Genomic DNA, 21885 nt, shown 5'->3' on the forward strand with positions numbered 1-21885 from the left:
TAAACATTTGGAAGATAAATTAAATATTTGGGCAGCTCTAGTAGGAGGAAGAGAAGTACTTTCAGGACCTATCGGCAGTCTGAGGAAGTACGCAGTACTTTGAAAGTGTGTGGTAAGCTGTTTTTTATCTTCCATTCTAAGGATGTGCAAACTTTTCTAGGAATTTGAAATTAGAAAAAGGTTAACAATATGAATGCATGCTTGCAGGTGATTTCTGTTTGTAGATTTCACTGGCACCAAAGTAGCGCATGATATCAACAACCTGTTCCCATACATCTGTCAATATTATAAGAAAAGGTATACTCTAAAAATGGGTAAAGTTGTGTGACCAATGTATGAGTTTTTTACACCATTGGTATTTAACCCAGTGTAAATTATTCAGTGTACACATGAAACAGAAAAAAAAATGTACTGTCCCACAAGCTGGTGTAATGCACATGTTCTCAAGCCATCCTCTTGTCCCTAGGGGCCATATTGTGGGTAAAATTGGTTTATGTTAACTAGGCTTGCAAAGGCTCTTGAGCCATTAGACTAGTAATTGCCTATGAAACTATTAGTTTTCTAGGTGCTGGAGAGCTAGGATAAGATGGAAACAAAGTATAAGAGACAAAAGATATTCCATGTTTCTATCACTTTTTCTTAGTGAGTTTGTTTACTAGGTATAGTGGATGGAAGCATTGGTTGATCAAGTAAACAATCAAAAATTCAACTAATGTTAGCTTGTGTCACTAAAGCAACATTAGCAGAGGGATGACATACTAAAATTACTACCTTATGCAGGCCTGTAGTTGTTGACTACATATACTCAGAAGAATTCTCTTTTCTATAAAATTGGGGGAAGTAAATCGCAATTGTCCTGAGTGGGAAAACATTTTTAGATATTTTAATATTTCAGTTATTATCTAGAACTAAATGGTGCATAACACTACAACAGTGAACTAGTCATCATTATAAATATTGTTCAGTATAATACCAGTGATAATACACTACCTGAAACGTATAGCCGTAACTGGCAATAGGTGTGACTGCACGTGTGTGTGTGTGTGTGTGTGTGTGTGTGTGTGTGTGTGTGTGTGTGTGTGTGTGTGTGTGTGTTTTATGGAAGAATGGAGCAGCCACCTCTCAGTGTGTGTATTGGCTCTAAGTGATGGTCACTATTGATGATACCCCAACCCATGTACAAAATGGAAAAAAGGGTTGATGATGATGCCAATGCTATAACCTGTTATGGATCACAATATGTCTGTGTATAGTTGCATATTTGCCTTGCCTTGTTTGATATGATACTGCTATTTCTGAAATTTTATGTTAATACTCTGTTTTTTATTTGTTTGTTTGTTTTGGTTTCATTCATCATTAAAATCAATAAAAAGTATTCAGCTTAAAAAGGTATTCCATAATATCAGGACAATTGTCCCTGATTATACCTGTCACTACTGTGGTAAGGGTATGGTCTACCCTATATGATGGCCTGTGGTGGCTACAGCAGTCCCATGCCTACACACACATAATACATGCATCCCCCAACACACTCTGCTAGGGTAGATCTCAAGGTATCTCTTAATATTAGCTAGAGAGATAGCAAACTTATTCAGTGTATAACCAATGGTCCTACCAGATCAGATAAGGCCTGTGGGGAGTGCATGTGTACTACTACATAGCAAGTATATCTGCTGTTTATATACTCTGATATCTGTTTCAGATGGCATGTACCCACAGCCCTTCCTGTGATCAAGGTATTGTATAATTAGGTTACTCCCTCCGTTTTTTTGCTGTAATCCTACTAGTCTCAGTTGCTTCAGTTGTATACATCTCTCTCTCTCTCTCACTCTATCTGTATGTATATATATATATATATATATATATATATATATATATATATATATATTTATATATATAGAGCTCTGTGTCATGTGTTTACAGTTGTCTGCATATCTGGTGGACAAGGTTGGCAGTAGAGGCTGAGCAATTTCAATCCTTCTTAAAACGATGTCCTGCTACATGCATTTAGGACATGAGGATGGCACCTTTTGAGAGGTGGGGATGCTAACCAGCATTTATGAGGACAAGTGTGGAAGACAGTGGTTTGTTACACAAGTGCCATTGGGAGGGCACAATTGCACACTACAGCAGTGTTGTAAGCATGTTGCCAACACACTGTACTGCAGTGACAAGGCAAAGGTATTCTCCAGAGCACTGAAGAGGTCTGCTACAGCTGAGCCACCAGGAGCAGCAGGCTGACAGAGGTACAGGATATCTGAGTATCCCTGATGGCACACAATGCTTTAGGGATCATTTCTGGAAGAGTGGACCCTGGCTTTAAGATGAACCAACCCCAGCCATCTCAGCAGATAATGCACTGGGAATGTAATATGTTCAGCAGGTTTCTGTACATATCACTGAACAAAGGGCTGTACACGGTCAACTGCATATGTTGCCTGTGCTTGGCCATGTCAGAATGGCAGCAAAGCTTGGGATTGTATGGTATATCTGACAAGGACATCCTTAGCATGCATACTACAGGGGCATGGCTTTGCCCTAGATATTCATACAAGTCTGGTGTTCCCTTTATTGTGTACTCACAAGGAAGACCACCTGTAGAGATTGGGCAGGAGTTATTACATACTTCTCAACTGTACAGATTTTTGCAGAATGTCCAGATTTTTACCTCATATTTTTGGCCCGTTTTTCATAAAATTGCAGTTTTCTGGCAAATTAGTGGCAAATCATTGATGACTGAAGTTAGAAAATAATGACAGACACTTGAGTTTCAGACCTCATACCCTTCAGAAAATGCATGGTAATGCAAAACCTGTTATTCTATCAACTTTCTAAGTCTGAAAGAGCAATATTTATAAATTGTCCCTATTTTGGAGTATTTGTCCCATTTTTATTAATGGCTTTATCCAGACTTCTTGCTCTAAGAGGTAGAGAAGTATGGCAGGACAACAAGCTGATGGCATGTAGACAGGAGAGGATGATGACAACAAGACACATATACTGCAGTCACAGACCAATGAGACAGTGGCACTGCCTGTCTCCATCCTGGCTGAGTATCCACAGGCTGAAAGTGTGGTCACACCAACAGATGAACCTGTAGCTGTACTGTCTGATTGCTCACAATCTTCAGTGGGAAGGGGGTCCCCCAATGCTCTCACTGCCAGTGATGCTCCCTCTGCAGCACCGGATAAATGTTCTGTCTGAAGTAAATATACCTAATATTTTGCTGTCTTGTAGGGATGTCCAGAACTGTCATTTGTCATAGTTGGCATTTCACTTGTGCCTGGTACTCAAGATTATTAGCAAATGCACTACAGTATCCATCAAATCAAAATCTGCAACTCAGTCCAGCATGGAGCTGATTATTGTGCTGTGTGGCATTAATAACTACAAGGAGTCTAGTGATATAGTACTGATTGGTCTCATAAGGTCTGTGATGGCACACACTACTTCCATCTCCACATCAACCTGGAGGAATGCTGGCATCACTGCTCACACTGACAATATTGTCTTAAGTCTGCGTAGGGTATGTACGAAGGATGCCATGTGGGTGCCCTTCACAGCAAATACAGTTCTTACCTCCATCTGGAGAAGTAAAACACTGCCACCACTATGTCATGGGGATCCTGACACCTGGCCTACACTAGGAAACCTCATGAGTAGACTCCATCCTGGTCACAATCCTACAGTCACGCACCATTTCTGTCAGGAGGACCCCAAGTTCTAGGGCAACAAGCCAGAATAGTGGCCACAGATTATGGCCACATAGTGGCACCCCACACCCATCATAGGAGGACGTTTTCTTTGACACAGAGTACCTGTCCCCAAGAGACTCCCTTCTCCACCTCAGTTCATGGTCTCAAAACCTCAGTTATTTTTTTTTCTTGATGTGAGGGGGCTCCATTCCCTCTCAGTTAAAGCAGACTAAGTTGATTATTATAGTAAGTAGTACAGGGGCATACCACTCTGCTTAAGAGACTTTACCCACAAAAAGAAAATTTCATTTTTTTATTTTGCTGTTCTGACTGAATTTTTTTCATTGTTTTGTAATTGAAAATCACACTCAGTAAAATCATATTCAGTGAAGAATCCTGTACCCCTATCAGACAGCAGAATGTCACTGGCAAGTGCACAAGTGTGTGTGCATGTCAGACACCAGTGCTACAAATATCTTTGTAACAGTATTTACATGCTTCAGTCTTGTCTAAGCTACAAACAGCTCTTTACTTTCATTATAACCTAAGAAATGAATAACAGTATTCATTAATTTTCACCTGAGTACACTGCTGCAAAAAATCAGAGTCTTGCTGTGTTTTTTGTTTTCAGGTATGGTCTTTTTCCAAGGTGCCTATACAAATCTGCAACAAAGATGCTTGAGTTTTCCCAGTGTTACTGATGTCAAAGTAATATCAATATGATGGTACAAACTGAAAAGTATAGCTGGATGCAGTAACTTTTTATGGCATAACTAATTTGTTGGATCATTCTCAAAAATATTGACATTTGCAGTAGTCATAAGTCAAAAGTACTGTTGTTTCTGAGTAGCTGTTGCGTCCATGGCAAATTTATCTGTAGTAGGAATATGAGGCATTTAAAGTAAAGCACACAAGTTTGTTTAGGAAATACAGTTTTAATACTCTGAGGCACTTCATCTTACAGCATTTCTGGCCAACCAAACATCTTTTTACACTGCCATTGTCCTATGTATCTATATATGACTACATGAAACAAAAGAAAGTAGGCCCTGTTACATATTCAACAAAAAGCATGTTTCCAGTAAATTAAAAACAATATACAAAGAATCAGAAATAAGATACAAATTAATCCAATTCACTGCATGTTGTAAGCTACTGCATGATGTCAGATAAAATCAAATGTGAAAATTGATTACACAATAAATTCATTAGTTATGTCCGCAATATAAAAAGCCTGAAAATAAAAAACAGATTCAAAATATATTACTTTTGCTTACAATATTTACTATATTTCAGCTGAAACCCACTAGATGGTGGAAAATGGAATGAATATTGTTGGTGTCTTATGCAGTGCAGAATTCTTTTTAAGACATGGAAAGGGAGTTGATGGTACACACACACACATATATATATATATATATATATATATATATATATATATATATATATAGTTAAGTTTGTCCTCATACATGTGCACTCTTTGCATGAGTTGGAGAGGCAGCAGCTCCTTGAGATGAATAGTAAAAACTATTTTCTGTTTGCTCATCAGAACTTCCTGAGCAACAAATAATCACAAATCCACCAAACAGACAAAGCAGAGCACCAATCCAACCTAAATACAATGAATATCCAAAGCTCACAATCGTCATCTGATGATATGAAGAAACGGGAAACCATACGGTTGCAATCAAGGCACAAACAGCTGCAAATGAAAAGAAAAAAATAACAGAATCATTACAGGATGAGTACTTCTGATAAGAAGCTGTAAAGAAAGCATCATTACTATTATCATTTAACCAACAGAGGCTGAGAGGCTGATAAAAATGTAGTAGCATTTAAAAAAAAATCCAAAGCAGAGATCTGATGGAAAAAAAAATCTCAATGAGGTTGTCATCACTGTTGTTTTCCAAAGTTACAGTGGATCAAATGTAAGCTAAATAACATGAACAATCACTAGTGTTATTTTTTTCTGTGTTTTTTAACAATAAATAGCCACTAATTGACATCTTATTTTAATAATCAAACAACCACTACCTGATAAAGTAAGCCGGCTCTTTAAGCAATATTAATTTAATTTAACATTTGTACCTCTTTCAAAAATCACTGAAAGAAGAAGAAAGTGATGTAACTAATTTATTTATTTATTTAATGGAGCTGCGGTGGTGCAGCGGTTAGCGTTGTTACCTCACAGCAAGAAGTTCTCCCATTTGATTCTCAGCGGGAACGCCTTCTGTGTGGAGTATGCATGACCTCCCCACAGTCAAGTGATGTTAAAGACATGCAGGTAGGTGCGAGCGTGAATGGGCATGCCTCCGTTGAAGGCTGGGCATTGGGCTGGCAACTTGGCATCGTAAAAATCCACTGCCAGTCATGAGTGGACTGGAGTTCCGCTGTGGCGACCCCTAACCAGGAAAAGGAACAAGGTATGTGACTGTTTCCAATTCGGTTTTACAAAACCTAAATTTGTCTGTTTCTGCCATTTGTTCAATGGACTTTATAAACCAGCATGTACATAGGCCACTATCTTTGGCAGCCAATATTAGCCTTTCATCTCTTGGTTTTAATTCACCTCTCCTTAACCATTCCTGCATTTGTTCCTGATCAACATGAGGTTTTTCCAGAAGTTTTCTATACTTGTAACTATATTTATGTGTTTTCCACATTTCTTGCTTTTTCATCTGCTCCTTCACCTCATATTCTTTCTTTTGTTTTTTGGCACATTCAGTTATTGCCTGATATTTATATACTTCTGGGTCGATTTCCATTCCTACCTGATGCCGATATGCTTCTGCTAGATTAAGCAGAGAAATCATCTTACATTTATTCTCCTCATGTTTCAAAACTTTCACTATGTTTAGGTCTTGTGAGGTTAGCAGATATGTGTGGAGTCCCATGATTGCAGATCTATACATGTAATCAATTTCAAGGAGGACCATCCATCCTTCAGAATGGGGAATATATAATCTTGGTATGCACTGATTTTTATAGATAATTTGGTGAGCATGAAGCATCATTCTTGTTTTAATATCTAATCTATCCAACACATTTTGGGGCCAATCAATCACTTCAAAGCTGTAAGTTAGCACAGGAAGAGCAAATTGGTTTATAGCTTGGATTTTGTTCCTAGATGTCAATGCTGTTTTCAGGATTAAGTCTTCCAAAGTATTCCTTACTAAGTTTATTTGCATTTGTTCATGTTTTATTGCTGGTCCTTCATCAGTTCCCAATATTTATACACTCCCTCTTGCTAAAGTTCATTTATATTATATTCTTGTCCCAAACTGATGTTTTCCTGATGCTGCAGTTTTCCTGCTTTAAAGGTTGCTTTTACACATTATCAAGGGAAAATGACATTCTAATATCATCTGAAAATATTTTGACAACATGCAGCTATGTTTTCAGTTCCTCATGTGATGAGCAATACAGTTTTAAATCATCAACAAAGATTAGATGATAAGTCTTTAGACACTGTTGTTTTCTAGGACCCAAATTATAGCCATGGCCTAAGCTGTTAAGTAGACAGCTTAATGGGTTAAAGCCAAAGCAGAATAGCAACGGTGACAGACAGTCACCCTGGAATATCTCCCTTTGAATTTTTATCCCTAGGATAATAATTTGTCCTTTTATCATTGCTTAATTACAACGTGGTCTGCCACTGTTTCATGGGCACTGTAATATAGTCGATCAGTGTAGGGTGTATCTTATAAATTTTAAAGCATGCTTTTATCCATGAATGTGGGATACTATCAAATGCTTTTTTGTAGTCAATCCATACTTAGATTCCTCCCCTTTTTACAGTTCTCCACTATGACTTTATTTAACAACAAATGATCCTTTGTTCCATATGACTTTCTTTTATTGCCCTTTTGTTCTACTGCCATAATTGAGTTTTCTTCTAAATGACTATAAGCTCTGTCTGCATCAGTTCCTGAATATAGTTTATACATTGTCGGAAGGCAAGTTATTGGTGTATAATTTTGGGGTAGCTTTCACGTTCACTCTTAAGTAGGAGCATTGTTTTATGTGTTACTAGCCAGGTTGGTCTTTGTTCTTGATGTACATATAAATAGTTTTTACTCGTGGCTAAATCTTCATGCAAAGATGTTAGTACTTTTAACCAAAAGTTAGGTACTGCATCTGTGCCTGGGATTTTCCAAGTAGAGGCTTTTCTCAACTTTGTTTCAATCTCTCTGGTTGATACTTCATCCCATTTCATATCCTGTACCTTTAAACTTCTTACTCTTTCTTTTACTTCTTTTACCCATTTAGCATCTTTGTTATGTTCCACAGCAACTTCATAGATACTTCTCCAAAATGCATCTATTTCTTCTTTTTTTGGTGGTCTTTCAATTCCTTTTACCTGGTTTCCCAATTATCTGTAAAACTTTTTTGGGTCATCAATAAATTGCTTATTTTGTACTTTTTCTTTATATTTATCTGTGTATCTTCTAAGTTTTTTTGCCTGTGCTGAAATGTTTAGATTTTTTGCGATAGTGCATGATAGATCCTGATCTGTTCTAATATTGCACATTGCTTTTGTCACATCTATCTTTCTTAGTATTTTTGTTGATCTATTCCCTCTTCTTTAGTCCTCTAACAGTGACACTTCTTGCTGTAATTGCTTTATAACTTTCTCCTTTCAATACTTCCATGATGGTATTCAATTTCTCCCCTTCCTTTCCCTCTCTACCCTGTGCTCTTGTGGTAGAACTTCATCAGTTATTAATTTAGCTGCACAGTAATATATTCTGTTTACTTCAGTTATATTGCATGACTCTCTATGGAGAGTCCTAATTACTGTGTTCATTTGTTTTTTCAGACTTCTGCCTTTTGGGGTTTTATTGACCTTCTGCAGTCTATTTTTTTCGTTGATCTTAATATATCTATGTCTATTAAATCAAGCAATTCTTCTCTTAGCTCATTTTCTTCCAAACTAAGGGCACATCCCTTGTTTTCCATTTCCTGTGGGATTTCTATAGAAAGTTCTATAGTATCTTCCTGTGGCACCTTCATTTCAATTTCATCCTGTGCCATTCGTTGTTCTGTCATATGGGAACTCACTGGCCTATCACTTCTCAACATTGACTGCATCAGAGTTTCCACAGTTTCCTGTTCCTTCCCTTGCTGTCTAGCTTGCAGTGAATGTCTATACTGGTTTTCTGTGGAAGGTTCCAAAATATCTTGATATACAGGAAACAAAGACAGTAAGTTCACCAAAAACGGCTTCTTTGAATGCAATAAATCCACAAGCTGGTGTTGGTCCAAAATTGATCTCTATTTAATAAGCAAACACGATAAAAAAATGAAGTCAAATAAAAGTCCCTTATAATCCACACGATAAGTGCTTTCAATAAAAATCTTCTTCAGATCATAATGATTACGATCTGAAGAAGATTTTTATCGAAAGTGCTTATCGTGTGGATCATAAGGGACTTTTATTTGACTTTGTTTTTTTATCTTGTTTGTTTATTAAATAGAGATCGATTTTGGACCAACACCAGCTTGTGGATTTATTACATTCAAAGAAGCCGTTGTTGGTGAACTTACTGTCTTTGTTTCCTGTTTTTCCTTCTTGAGACAGTTCACCACAGCGTTGGGTGAATCTTTGTTTTCATTAAAATATCTTGATATGGCACCTGACCAATTGTTTCCTGTTCCACTGGTTTCCACTTAATTTGGATATCCATTGCTCTGTCCTGTTGTGGTACTTTGCATTAGATTTTCTACACTGAATCCTTCACTTTGCAAGTGCCCCATAACCTCAATTTCTATTTCTTTAATGTCTCCATTACTAATATTCTTTTCTACTTATCCTTGTTGTCTTCTTATTTTTTGTATTGTAAAGTTTTCCATATTGGGATTCCTTTGCCTGTATTTCTTTTCAGATATCTTTGGTGCTGCTCTTTTTGTATTGGTTAGCTTTGCTTTCTCTTTTGCATAAATATCACACCATATTAAATCTCTTTTTTTCCTCATGTCCATATTTCTTTGTCAGATGTTTCCTGATCTTCCTGCTTCTCCAAAAGTACAGCTGACTTGCTGTCATGTTACTTAACATATTTCCTCCACTGTAACTGTAGAGGTTTGTACTTCAACTTCCACCAGCTTTATCTTGAACCTTTTCATAAAATCAAGTTATATCATCACAGTTCAAAGAAATGTCTCTGTTTCTAGATCCAAGTGTTATTAAAGAGTGTAAACGAAACACGGTTCATCATGAACCAATCATTGCAGGGCTAGCATTCAATAGACACTAGGTCTTATTCTGAGAACTCACAATAAACCGAGTAAACATTTTTTGCAAGGGTCTATATCATATATTCAAAGTTTTATAACTTTGAATGTTAAAATATCAAATTTAAATGTTCAAAGCTATAAAACTTCGAATATATGTAAAAAAAAAAAAAAAAAAAAACTAACGGCTATAGACAAGGGGGGAAAGCCCCTCAGCACCCCCCAAACCACCTGCTCTTTAAATATACCAACTCTGAGACTGCACTACAGTGCAGTAAGGGAAATCTTCCCTTTACCACACTATAGTGTGGTCTTGGAGTTGGTATATTTAAAGAGTGGGGGTGTGGGGGCAGCACAGCCTCCCATGTGGGGGGTTTAGGGGGGGCTTTCCCTCCTGCCTACACTAGTCAGGTAAGTTCCATTTGGTTTTGTTTTGTTTTTATTATATGTTCGATGTTTGAAACTTTGAACATTTAAATTTGATTTAATGTTCAAAGTTTTCAAACTTCGAACATATAGTATAGACCCACTTTGCAATGTTTTGTAAACAGCTGAAGAGTATCACAATAACCACTCACATGACTGATATTACCATTCAGGAGTATTTTGTTCATCTAGCTGTGAGCTTTTGAGGCCAAGCATCATTGTCTGTCCCACTGGGTTGTGATTCTTAGAGAAATATAAACTTATGAATGTGAACATTTATTTATTGACATTTGATTACTGGGGAAGTCTGACTGGTAGGCGTCAATTTTCTGAGGTTCTGAGGAAGCCCGGCGAGAAATCTCCAAAGTATTGCTAAACAATTTAAGAACAACAATTTTACAGTTTTCACAAAGCAAGCAGAACACCCACCAGATTAAAAAGTACTGCTTTTATTGAATGGTCTGATCTGTATTTTATGAGGAAAGAATCTGTTTCATATCGCTGTATTTTCCTGCTTTATTTGAATTTTACAGTTTTCAAAAATAATGCAAAAAAATCTGCAATTTAAAAAAATTATACCAGATTAGACATAATATGAAAACTTTGGTTAAGAAAAGATACAAGCTATATGACAATGATGTAATATTTAGAGACATTTTGCCAGTTTATAAAGATATTAAAGGTAAGTTATAATACAAACAGGCATTGCAATATGAAGTGGGAGAAAAGCAGACTTATGGTATACTTAGAGAGAAAGCTAGGGGAGAAATTGATAGCATTAAGGAAGTGAATGAAGAAGGGAGAGTAAGAAGGTGTAAGATCTGAATCGGTACTAGTGAGGGATATAATTTATCCTGGTGTTGAGCAAGATCTTTGACAGCTTTTGGCTAAAAAGTCTTTCAGAATGGTTTTGAAATATGGCAAGAAGGATACTGACCTGATGGATACAGGTGAGGAGTTCCAGACCTTAGCAACATTGTATGAATATAGACAATGCCCATCAGATATAATAGGTTTGTGGCCAGACAAGAGTTTTTTTTAATCTTTATCTGCAATTGACAGAGTGTCAGTAACAGTGCAAATGTGTTATACAACATGAAAGCTTTAAGATGATAGCTTACATTATCTTGCATGTAGCATTTTTTTCAATTATTAAAGCAAATATGAACAAGCAAAATTAGATGACTGAAGGAGTCACTTGGGTGATACTGGAGAAATACCTAGAATAATCACTAGGGTTTATGTCCTGTAGCATTTAAAATGTTGTAACACTAACACACATAGAAAGTAATTTCTTTATTTAAAGATATCCTTTGACCTGTAGGAATAGACTACAACTATCCTACTCCCCAGTCCAGATAATCTTTCCACGATAATTAGAGACACATTTCTCTGCACCATCCATTGATTAAGTTACTGGAAAACATTGAGGTCATAGAGTTAAAGGATCACATTAATATGGCTTACCCTCTGCTGACCAGCATTAAATTACAACAGGTCACATTACTACCACAGCTCTTCTAAAATCCGTATACTCGTATTCAGATGTTGCATTATTAAACAATAAATATAGTTTAAAAGAGTCTCATAGATATGTATACATTTGTGACAATTGGGAAGGTGATTCAAAAAGAGCATATGTACTTTATGTAAAAGTGCAGAGGAGGGCCATGGTTTGAATACTGCCCAGGGCCCAAGGTACACTTAACCCACCACTGAATTTCACTGTTGTGATCTACTAACACAGATCTTATCTGTCTAATCTTGGTAAGGTAGCATTACTATGTCAGTAAATATAGCATATGGTTAGAGTTTACTTCTTATATATTATTTATTAAAAAAATGAGAATTTTATTTTAATATCTGGCTCTTTTAGTTCCTTTATTATGTATTTATCTCTCAAGACAAGTACAAACAATTCTAAACAAATAATGTGAATCACTGCTTTGTCTGGTGTGCTGCAAACTGTTCCCATTCCAGATTCCATGTGCCCCTCTTACTCCTACTTTCTTCAGCTGCAGTACAACCTATCCAACTTCCCCCTTGATATTTCATGTTCTGCTCATATTGGCTTTTGTTCTGTTCTGATATACTTTGCCATGTCTTTCTTTATGTAGTAAACATTCCACTACATGTATTCGGTGATTACACATGATTTTTGTTAATGCTATTTTAAAATATAACATCTGAATCTCCTTATGAAATTTACTATAAAACATTTTGTTGTTCTACCTCATTGCATCTCATTTGAACCAAGTTTATTCTCTTTTGGTTTTCACTACCCTTGTGCATAACAGTGCAACTTTTGACTTACTTTTGCATTTACATCAATCTACCTGCATTATTGGGCATTCCCATTTTGCACAACTGACATTTTTTTCTCTCCTGTATCAGTGATGTTAATCACATTCATGTCTTCTTATTTGCTTCCACTACTAATTTAGTTTTGACCCTACTGCAGTAGTTTGATTCTACTGTTCTGGTACTGATTCATTGTTCTACTTAATACATATCATTTGAACAAGCTGTTTCCCTGTAGTCCAGAGGTGTGAGGTTTGACTCCGTCAGCCAACATTGGCTAAATGTGTTACTAAGTAAGTCACTTAACCAAACACCACTCCCAGGCTGTGTATGAAAAGGATCTATGGAGATCACTGCACTACCCCAGAAAACAAAATACAAATAAATAAATAATTACTACTAACTCCCTTTCCTGAGTGTCATAACAAAGCAACGTATTTAGTATTCATTATTGTGCAACTGTTTGCAGTTCACATAAAACAAGCACGCTTAAACTCAAACCAAGCTCTACTTCAGCTGATACCTTCCAAGTGAGTACCGTAAATAGAAGCCAATAGCATTTTCTATCCTTTCTCAATCCTTATAAAATGGTCAGTCCAAGAAACCCATGTTCCCTCTCTCTGGAAAAAAAAAATCACACATTATCCCTCTACAAAAAAGGAGGAAATTCAGCAGACATTACTAACTTTAGAACTATAGCAATCTTATCCCCCCTCTCCAAAATACTTGAAAGCATATTCAAAAACAATTGTTAAAATATTTCCTACGGGAAGACCTCTGATCAATAAAACAACATGGCTTCCGTACCTCCCATAGTACTAACACTGCACTTCAAACCTTTATAGTTACTGCCAATAAGACTGGAGATAATGGCAAACTAGCCTCCTCCTTATTTCTAGGCTTGTCTAAAGCCTTCATTTTAGGTTCAAAGGTAAGTATTAGAGTAGTTGTTCTTGCAGGCCATTTTTATCCTAGCTAATTTCCCAAAAGGTGAAAATAACATCTTGTAACTTGTGCCTGTGAGGTAAACACCTTAAACATCAGCCCTCAACCACCGTAAAGGGCAAGCAGCGGCCTTACTGAGATTTGACCTCATGACCACTGGTTTACTAAACCAGTGCTCTGACCTCTGAGCTACAAGGACTTTAACACAGTTTGTCACAGCAAACCTTTGCTTCAAATGTTCTCACTAGGTCTACCTCAGTCCAGCCTTCTGTGGTTCAAAAGCTACCTGTCTGATAGGTATCAGTTAGTAAAATGGCACTCCACTCCCTCTCCTTACCTCTCAGTCACCACCAGTGTACCATGGTACTCTATCCTTGGTCCCCTCCTTTTTAACATTCTCACTAACACCCTCCACATATCCACACAACAGGTCTCCCTAATACAATACACAGCTGTCTCCACACTCATATGTACATCTGACAATGTGGCACATTTCACAGAAATTACTCAGGAAGCTTTAACAGCCCTTGAAACATGCCTTTGTAACTCACAACTCATGCTCAAGCCACCAAAAAACAAACTACTTTTTTTTCCCCAAATCCCTCTCTCATTAGAAAACAAAATTTTAAATCCTCTCTCTTAATAATATAACCATTGAAGTCACTACTCATAACAAATTATTAGGGATGACAGTGGATGATCATCTTAAAATTGACCTGCATATACAAAAAACTCTCTAAAAACTAAATGGCTTACAAAGCCAAATCGTTCTCACCAACTCAACTAAAATTGCCACTACCTACCTTCCCCTCTCTACTTGATGGCACTTCCATCCTTGCCCCACATATCGTAAAAATAAAAACTTGATCAATGCTATAATTAAGTAGTTAAATCTGTGGCAAATACCCCTTTCAGAACCCACCATGGTATAGCACCAAAAAGCTTAAATTGGTTAGAACTACCCCATGAACTAACATATGCACAGCTTCTTATCATCTATAGAATTATCCAGCATCCACCTGCTTGTCCAGCATTACTTGTCATTCAACACAGCTTTGTCCTAATTGGATATTATGATTCAATGACAAAACTCCTTCTGTCTACTAACATATCAGATCTGCTGGGCATAGTCTGTACCATATTATAAAGTCCTCTTTACATGTATCAATCAGGTCAATACCCTCCCTCCAGTACTTTAAAACCATTCTGAAAGACTTGGCCAAAATGTGGCTCTGTTGTTGTTCAAACCCAGGATATACTATATCCCTAAATGTGAGTAAGTACCTATTCACTCCTTAAACCTCCTTACTCTCCATTCTTCACTCACTTGCTTATTTCAATTAATTTATTTCCCTTGACTCTCTTTCCAAGTATGCCATAACCCTGTTTTTTTCTCTCTCTTGTTATATTGCAATTCCTGTTCGTATTATACTAACTTACATTTAATTTCTCTATAAACTGGTTAAAATATATATAAATATTAAATCATTGTCATTTAAGTTGTATCTATTCCTAACCAATGTTTTCACATTATGTCTAAATCGTATACTTATTTAAACCATAGATGTTTTTGTATTATTGTTTTCTTCCTGGGTCTCTGCTGAAAATGAACAAGTACCCAGTCAGACTTTCCCAGTAATCAAATATTAATAATTATAAATAAATAAAATATACATTCACCTGTCTGACAGTTTTGCATTTCATCTAATGATACCCATTTGTTACCCAGCCAGTCAACTAGGTACAAAGTCCCTTTTCAGGAGTGACATGTAAGCAAGTTACTTACTCCTCATCACACAGTAGGCAAATGAAGATTGAGGGATTCAAACCCTGTATCACAGGAACTACAACTCATAATTTTAACCTTCTGTGCTAACTGCCAGAGCATTAGTATCAAGACTATCGAAACATAAATTTATATTGTTCACCAAATTATGTCCAGTAAATGGTAACCATATTCACAGCACAATGGGCAGTGCCTTTCAACCTGGTGGCAGTCCACTACCTCAAATCACATGTACATTCACATAGTCTCATTGGATATTCGTTGACCAGTGGCAAAAATATTTTCTTATGTAACTCATTCTTATTTATAGGTTCATAGGTGGGTACTAGGCTAATGGTTCTGGAGCCTTAACATGCCTAGACCACAGGATTACCTTGGAATCGTGCCACCCGACCTTAGTTCCCAATGCCTCTGTCAAGTAGAGTCACTGGAGTGATCCCTGGGGTGAATTTTCTATTTCCCATCCACTCATCAAGATTTCTATTGAAGAGGGCCAGTAAGGCACTCCGCTTGACATGTATGGGAAGTCTATTTCATAGCATGGGCAGCCTCTGGGTTATGAACCTGTCCCTCTAGCTTATTCTGTTGATTGTGGCAATGAGGTTGAGGTCTCTGGAGCATGTAGTGTGGAGGAATTTCTTTAGATGTAGCATTTCTAACAGAGCTGAGTTAGACATGGCTTTGTAAGTCAAGCAGAGATCGCCTCTAAGTAGGCAATATGAGACAGAGAATAGTTGGAGTTTTTTTGAGTCTGTCCATATAGGACAAGAGTTTAAGGCCTAGAATCCTCTTTGTGAGGTACATTTGTGGCCTCTCCAGTTGCTGCAGGTGTCTAGTGAGGTACATGCCAAATGGGGCATTGTACTTGATGATTGGGGAGACAATAACCTCTTTCTTCCTGGATGCAAAACTCTTAGTAATGAGATGTGCAACGTAGAAGGACTTTCTGACCATAGTGGTAATGTGGTGGTCAAAAGAGAGGTTGCTGAAAATCTGTGTTCCCAGATCTCTTATAATGCCTTCTGTGTTCATGGGAACTGGGTTTTTCCCAAAGGGGATGACGACACATTTTTTGGCATTGAACTTAAGGCCATTGTTCTGACACCAGTCGTTGGTCTCAGTGAGGCCTTTCTGTAAGATGTCAACATCACTCGGGGAGTTAATTATGGCACCCAAATTGCAATCATCTGCAAACTTTGTCAGTCAGAGTCCCTTCATGTTGGCCTGGACTTCAGAGAAGTAGATACCAAACAGGAGAGGACCCAGGACCAAACCCTGTGGGACTCTACTCGTGACTGGTCAGCAGTCTGAGTTGGAGTCAGCTACTTTCACACTGTGGGTTCTATCTGTCAGCCAGTTTGTAACCCACCTAGTGATATAGAGGGTTGATGCCTAGCTTAGTGAGTTTTTCTATGATTCCTGAGTGGAGAGTGGTATCAAAGGCCTTGGCCAGATCAAGGTAGGCTGTATGAACCACCTTGCCTTCATCAACAGCTCTGGTGACTGACTCAAAGAAGTCAACCAGGTTGAGCAGGCATGATCTACTCTTCACAAAACCAAATTGTGTGGGATCCAGAGTTTGGAGATTCCCTATATCCTTGTGTATTAGGTCCATAATGATGCGTGCCATAGCTTTGCATATCAGACTCATCAGGCTAATGGGGCGATAGTTCCCTGAGTCTGTAGTCACTCCTCTTTTGTGGAGAGGGATGATGTGCCATTTGGTAGGGACAAAGCCTGAGGTGAGGCTGTGATTGAACAGGGTACACAGGTGAGGTGCCAGTTCACTCTGTAGTTCATGTAGAACACAGCCAGGGATATTGTCAGGTCCCATAATAGCTGTATTCCTGGCCTTGGGCAGTGCTGTTTTAATCTGTGCAGCAGTAATACTGGGTGCCTGGCAATCTACTGATATTGTGATTGGTCCTTTGGTCGGGGAGAAAGGAGTAAAGTTGGCACTGAATCTGTTGGCCAGTATGTTGGCAATATCTGTTGGCTCGGTATAGGAAGTGCCATTGTGCAACAGCTCCGAGCAAATCTGGGTATTGCCATGGAGATTCTTTACATAACTATAGAAGGCATTGTGGTTGTCTTTAGGATCTGCTGCAATTCTATCTTCATAGCTAGCTTTAGCATTTTATTCACATTTAGAAATTGTTTGCTCCTTGGTGCAGGTAGTCCATTTGTGGCTGTTCTCATAAAAGACTGGATTCTTATTCTTTTCCTCCTCTGCTGTGGTCATTCAGTGCAGTCAATTAAACTTTGAAGGTTGTTGATCCTCAAGTCCCTAGCAGGACTGTAGATGGGTGGTACCCACAGACCTGAAGGATGCAAAAGACTGGAACTTCATCAAAACTTGTTAACTACAAGCTAGTTAGGCTCCTGCAGCTGGATAAAAACATGAGGAAAGTTCTGAGAAGCCACCAGGTGGAATATATAGGAGGTAACAAACTATGAGATGATAATCAGCACAGATTCACCGTGAAGGGATTGTTTCACACAAATCTCATAATTCTGTAATGCTGCAGCAGTAGAGCTGTATACAAGTAATAGTGCAGTGTATGCATAGCGCCTGGACTTTGCTAACACCTTCTGCACTCTTCCTTACAGAAAACCAGGAGGCAAACTGCCATAACAGGACTAGGGAAGAAAATGCATGCAGTCCTGGCTGAAAATAAAGCACTTCTCATTGTCAAAAAAGGAACACTACTCCAGAGGAGGCACTTGCAGAAGTGTAGTGCAGTGTTCTTTGATGAGTCCAGACCTCAGTTAAATGAACTTCTTTGACATGACCACAGGTAACAAATGCAATTTTTAAACAGATACCAGGACAGGTAGTACAGTGTTGAATGAATAATCTCAGAAGGGCCTTAAGAAAAGTGATGGAGTGGGATAATAGCTGTCCCTTCCAATTCAATACTGCAATGTACATGGTGCTTCATACGTTCATAGATTCATAGGTGTTTACTAAGCTAATGACCACAAGGGCCTTTTTAAGCCTAGCTTAGCATCCCAAATATCTGAGAAGGTTTGATACCCTTGATAAGTGCAAGCATGGGCCTGGGAGGTGAACCTTTTACAGGTTACCTGTGTTTATTAGAGACATAGGTGCCAAACCTGGAATGAATTTCCTGCTGCCCATCCAGTTGCCAAGTTACACTTGAATTGTGTTAGGGAGGAACTCTGCTTCACATGGATGGGGAGCCTGTTCCACAGAAGTGGTAGCCTCTGAGAGAAATACCTATCTCTCCAGCAGGTCCTATTTATATCAAAGGCAAGGTTTAAGTCTTTAGAACAGGTAAGTCTTGTGCTGTTTGTTTTGTGGATATGCAGGAGGTCCATCAGAGTAGGGTCTGACAATGCCCGGTATGCCAGGCATAGATCTCCCCTCAAAAGCCTATAGGAGACAGAATACAGGGATAGAGCCTTGAAGCAGTCTGCATAGGAGATTTTACTTACACCCTGTATTCTTTTACTGAGGAACCTCTGTGGACATTCCAACTGGCGGATATGCCTGGTTAGGTGCATACCAAAGGGGGCATTGTACTCAATGATAGGTCTAATGAATGCTGAATACAGTGGAACAATGGCATCGTTGGACTTAGATGCCATACCTTTGTTTATAAGTTCAGTAACATAGAATGATTTCCTCACTACTGTAGACACATGATGGTCAAAGGCTAGATTACTATGTATGTGTGTCCCTAAGTCCCTGACTTCTGAGTCACCTCTAAGGGGTGTGTTGTCAATATGATTGTTACCAGGGATGGATGATTTCCGAAAGGATACTATTATGCATTTCTTCGCATTTAGTTTTAGTCCATTCCTCTGACACCAGTTGTTTGTCTGTGTCAGCCCCTCCTGGAGAACATTTGTGTCGGTGTGAGATTGAATGACAGCTCTTAATTTGCAATCACCTGCAAATTTAGCCAGCTAGAGACCACTGACATTGGCCTTGACATCTGAGAAGTAAATGCCAAAAAGGGGCGGTCCAAGGACTGAGCCCTGAGAGACTCCACTTGTGACTGGCCTCTTTATAGAGGTGGACTCCCCAATTCTAACTTCCTGGCTCCTGTCTGTGAGCCAGTTGGCTATCCACTGGGTGACATATGGGTTTGTACCTAACCTCTTGAGTTTGTCAACAATGCCTGAGTGGGGTATTGTGTCAAATGCCTTGGCCGGGTCAAGGAAGGCAGTGTGAACGATTCTGCCCTCATCCATTGCTTTGGTGGCCTTTTCAAACAGCTCCACCAGGTTGAGTAGGCATGATCTGCCCTTGACGAAACCAAACTGGGTTGGGTCCAGTGTCTGGAGGTTTACTATATCTCTATTGATCATCTCCATTATAATTCTTTCCAAGGCTTTAAATATAAGACTAGTGAGACTTAAGGGTCTGTAGATGGCCCACCTTTGTGCAGAGGGATGACTGTTGCCTTTCTCCATTCATGAAGTACGAAACCTGTTTGGAGGCTATGGTTAAACAGTAATTTCAGAGGCTCTGCTAGGTCATGTTTCATGCTATTTAGGAGGCATCCTGGGATATTGTCTGGGCCCATTAATGCAGTGTTCTTTGTCTTAGAAAGAGCATTAAGTACCTGTTCCCTAGTGATAGTAGGAGGATTTATATTTTATGATAGTTTCTGAGTGAAGATTGACAGGGAGAAAGGGGTAAAGTTGGAGCTGAATTTATCAGCCATGAGGATCAATTATGATCTTTCCCACACCAAGAGGGCTTAACTTAGTATGACCACACAAGAGACTGCAGGCACACATAATGGCTTTGGAATTGTGATTACTTTAAATATAACTACGTAAAGAAAGTCTGATAAAGCATTTCCTCCACTCAGTAACCCACTCAGTGCATACAACCATTTCACAATAATACAGTGGATATAAAAAGTGTACACACCCCTGTTAAAATGCCAGGTTTTTGTGATATAAAAAAATAAGACCACAATAAATCATTTCCAAACGTTTCCCACCTTTAATGTGACCTATAACCTGTGCAATTCAGTTGAAAAACAAACAGATTTGTTAGAGGAAAAATATAAAAAATAAAAAAAGTACAATAAGCTGGTTGCATAAGTGTGCACACCCTTAAACTAATACTTTGTTGAAACACCTTTTGATCTAATTACAGCATTCAATCTTCTTGGGTAGGAGTCTATCAGCATGGAACATCTTGATTTGTCAATATTTGCCCTCTCTTCCTTGCAAAAGTGCTCCAAATCTGTCAGATTGTGAGGGCATCTCTTGTGCACATCCCTCTTCAGGTCACCCCACAGATTTTTCTATTGGATTTAGGTCTGGGTTCTGGCTGGGCCACTCCAAAACTTTAATTTTCTTCTGGTGAAGCGATTCTTTTGTTGATTTGGATGTATGCCTGGGGTCATTGTCATGTTGAAAGGTGAAATTCCTCTTCATCTTCAGCTTTCTACCAGATGCCTGAAGGTTTTGGGCCAAAAGTGACTGGTATTTGTAATTGTTCATAATTCCCTCCACCTTGACTAAAGCCCCAGTTCCAGCTGAAGAAAAGCAACCCCAAAACATGATACTGCCATGAACATGCTTCACCGTGGGGATGGTGTTCTTTTGGTGATGCGAAGTGTTGTTTTTGTGCCAAATGTACCTTTTGGAATTGTGACTGAAAAGTTCAACTTTGATCTCATTAGACCATGACACATTTTCCCACATGCATTTGGGAGTTTTGATGTATTGTTCTGCAAGTTTTAGCTGGGCCTGGGTGTTTTTCTTAAGAAAATGCTTCTGTCTTGCAACCCTACCCCATATGCCATATATATGGAGAATATGGGAGATTGTTGTCACATGTAGTACACAACCAGTACTTGCCAGAAATTCCTGCAACTTCTTAAGTGTTGCTGTAGGTCTCTTGGCAGCCTCCCTGACCAGTTTTCATCGTGTCTTTTCATCAATTTTGAAGGGACATCCAGTTCTTTGCAATGTCACTGTTGTCCCATATTTTCTCTACTTTTTGATGACTGTCTTCACTGTGTTCCATGATATATCCAATGCTGTTGAAAATTTTTTGTAACCTTCTCCTGACTGGTACCTTTCAACAATGAGATCCCTTTGATGCTTTGTAAGCTCTCTGTGAACCATGGCTTTTGCTGTAGCAGGCAACTGAGTAAATGTCAAGAAAATCTTACTAGGACAGCTGAACTTTACTTGGGGTTAATCAGAGTGTTTAACTGATGGCAGGTGTGTACCCAAGAAGACTGAATGCTGTAATTAAATCAAAAGGTGCTTCAACAAAGTATTAGTTTAAGGGTGTGCACACATGCAACTAGCGTATTGTTCATTTTTTTATTTTTTATATTTTTTTCCCCTAACAGATTTGTTTGTTTTTCAATTGAATTATACAGGTTATAGGTCACATTAAAGGTGGGAAAAGTTTTGAAATGATTTATTGTGGTCTCATTTTTTATATCACAAAAACTTGGCATTTTAACAGGGGTGTGTACACTTTTTATATCCACT

At 38.3% G+C, this 21885-nt stretch overlaps 1 protein-coding gene across 1 annotated transcript in view; it reads right to left on the bottom strand.

The window, feature by feature from the left end:
• Positions 1-4614: 4614 nt before the first annotated feature.
• Positions 4615-21885, bottom strand: part of CLDN11 (claudin 11) — a 281242-nt gene continuing 263971 nt past the window's right edge. The window contains exon 3 of the mRNA XM_044070062.1: positions 4615-5397. Within this exon, the coding sequence (XP_043925997.1) occupies positions 5159-5397 (239 nt within the window). The 3' untranslated portion in view covers positions 4615-5158. The remainder of the gene's footprint in view (positions 5398-21885) is intronic.

The sequence above is a fragment of the Protopterus annectens genome, chromosome 4.part1 (assembly GCF_019279795.1).
Source record: "Protopterus annectens isolate FY-2018-M chromosome 4.part1, PAN1.0, whole genome shotgun sequence".
Classification (NCBI taxonomy): Eukaryota; Metazoa; Chordata; order Ceratodontiformes; family Protopteridae; genus Protopterus; species Protopterus annectens.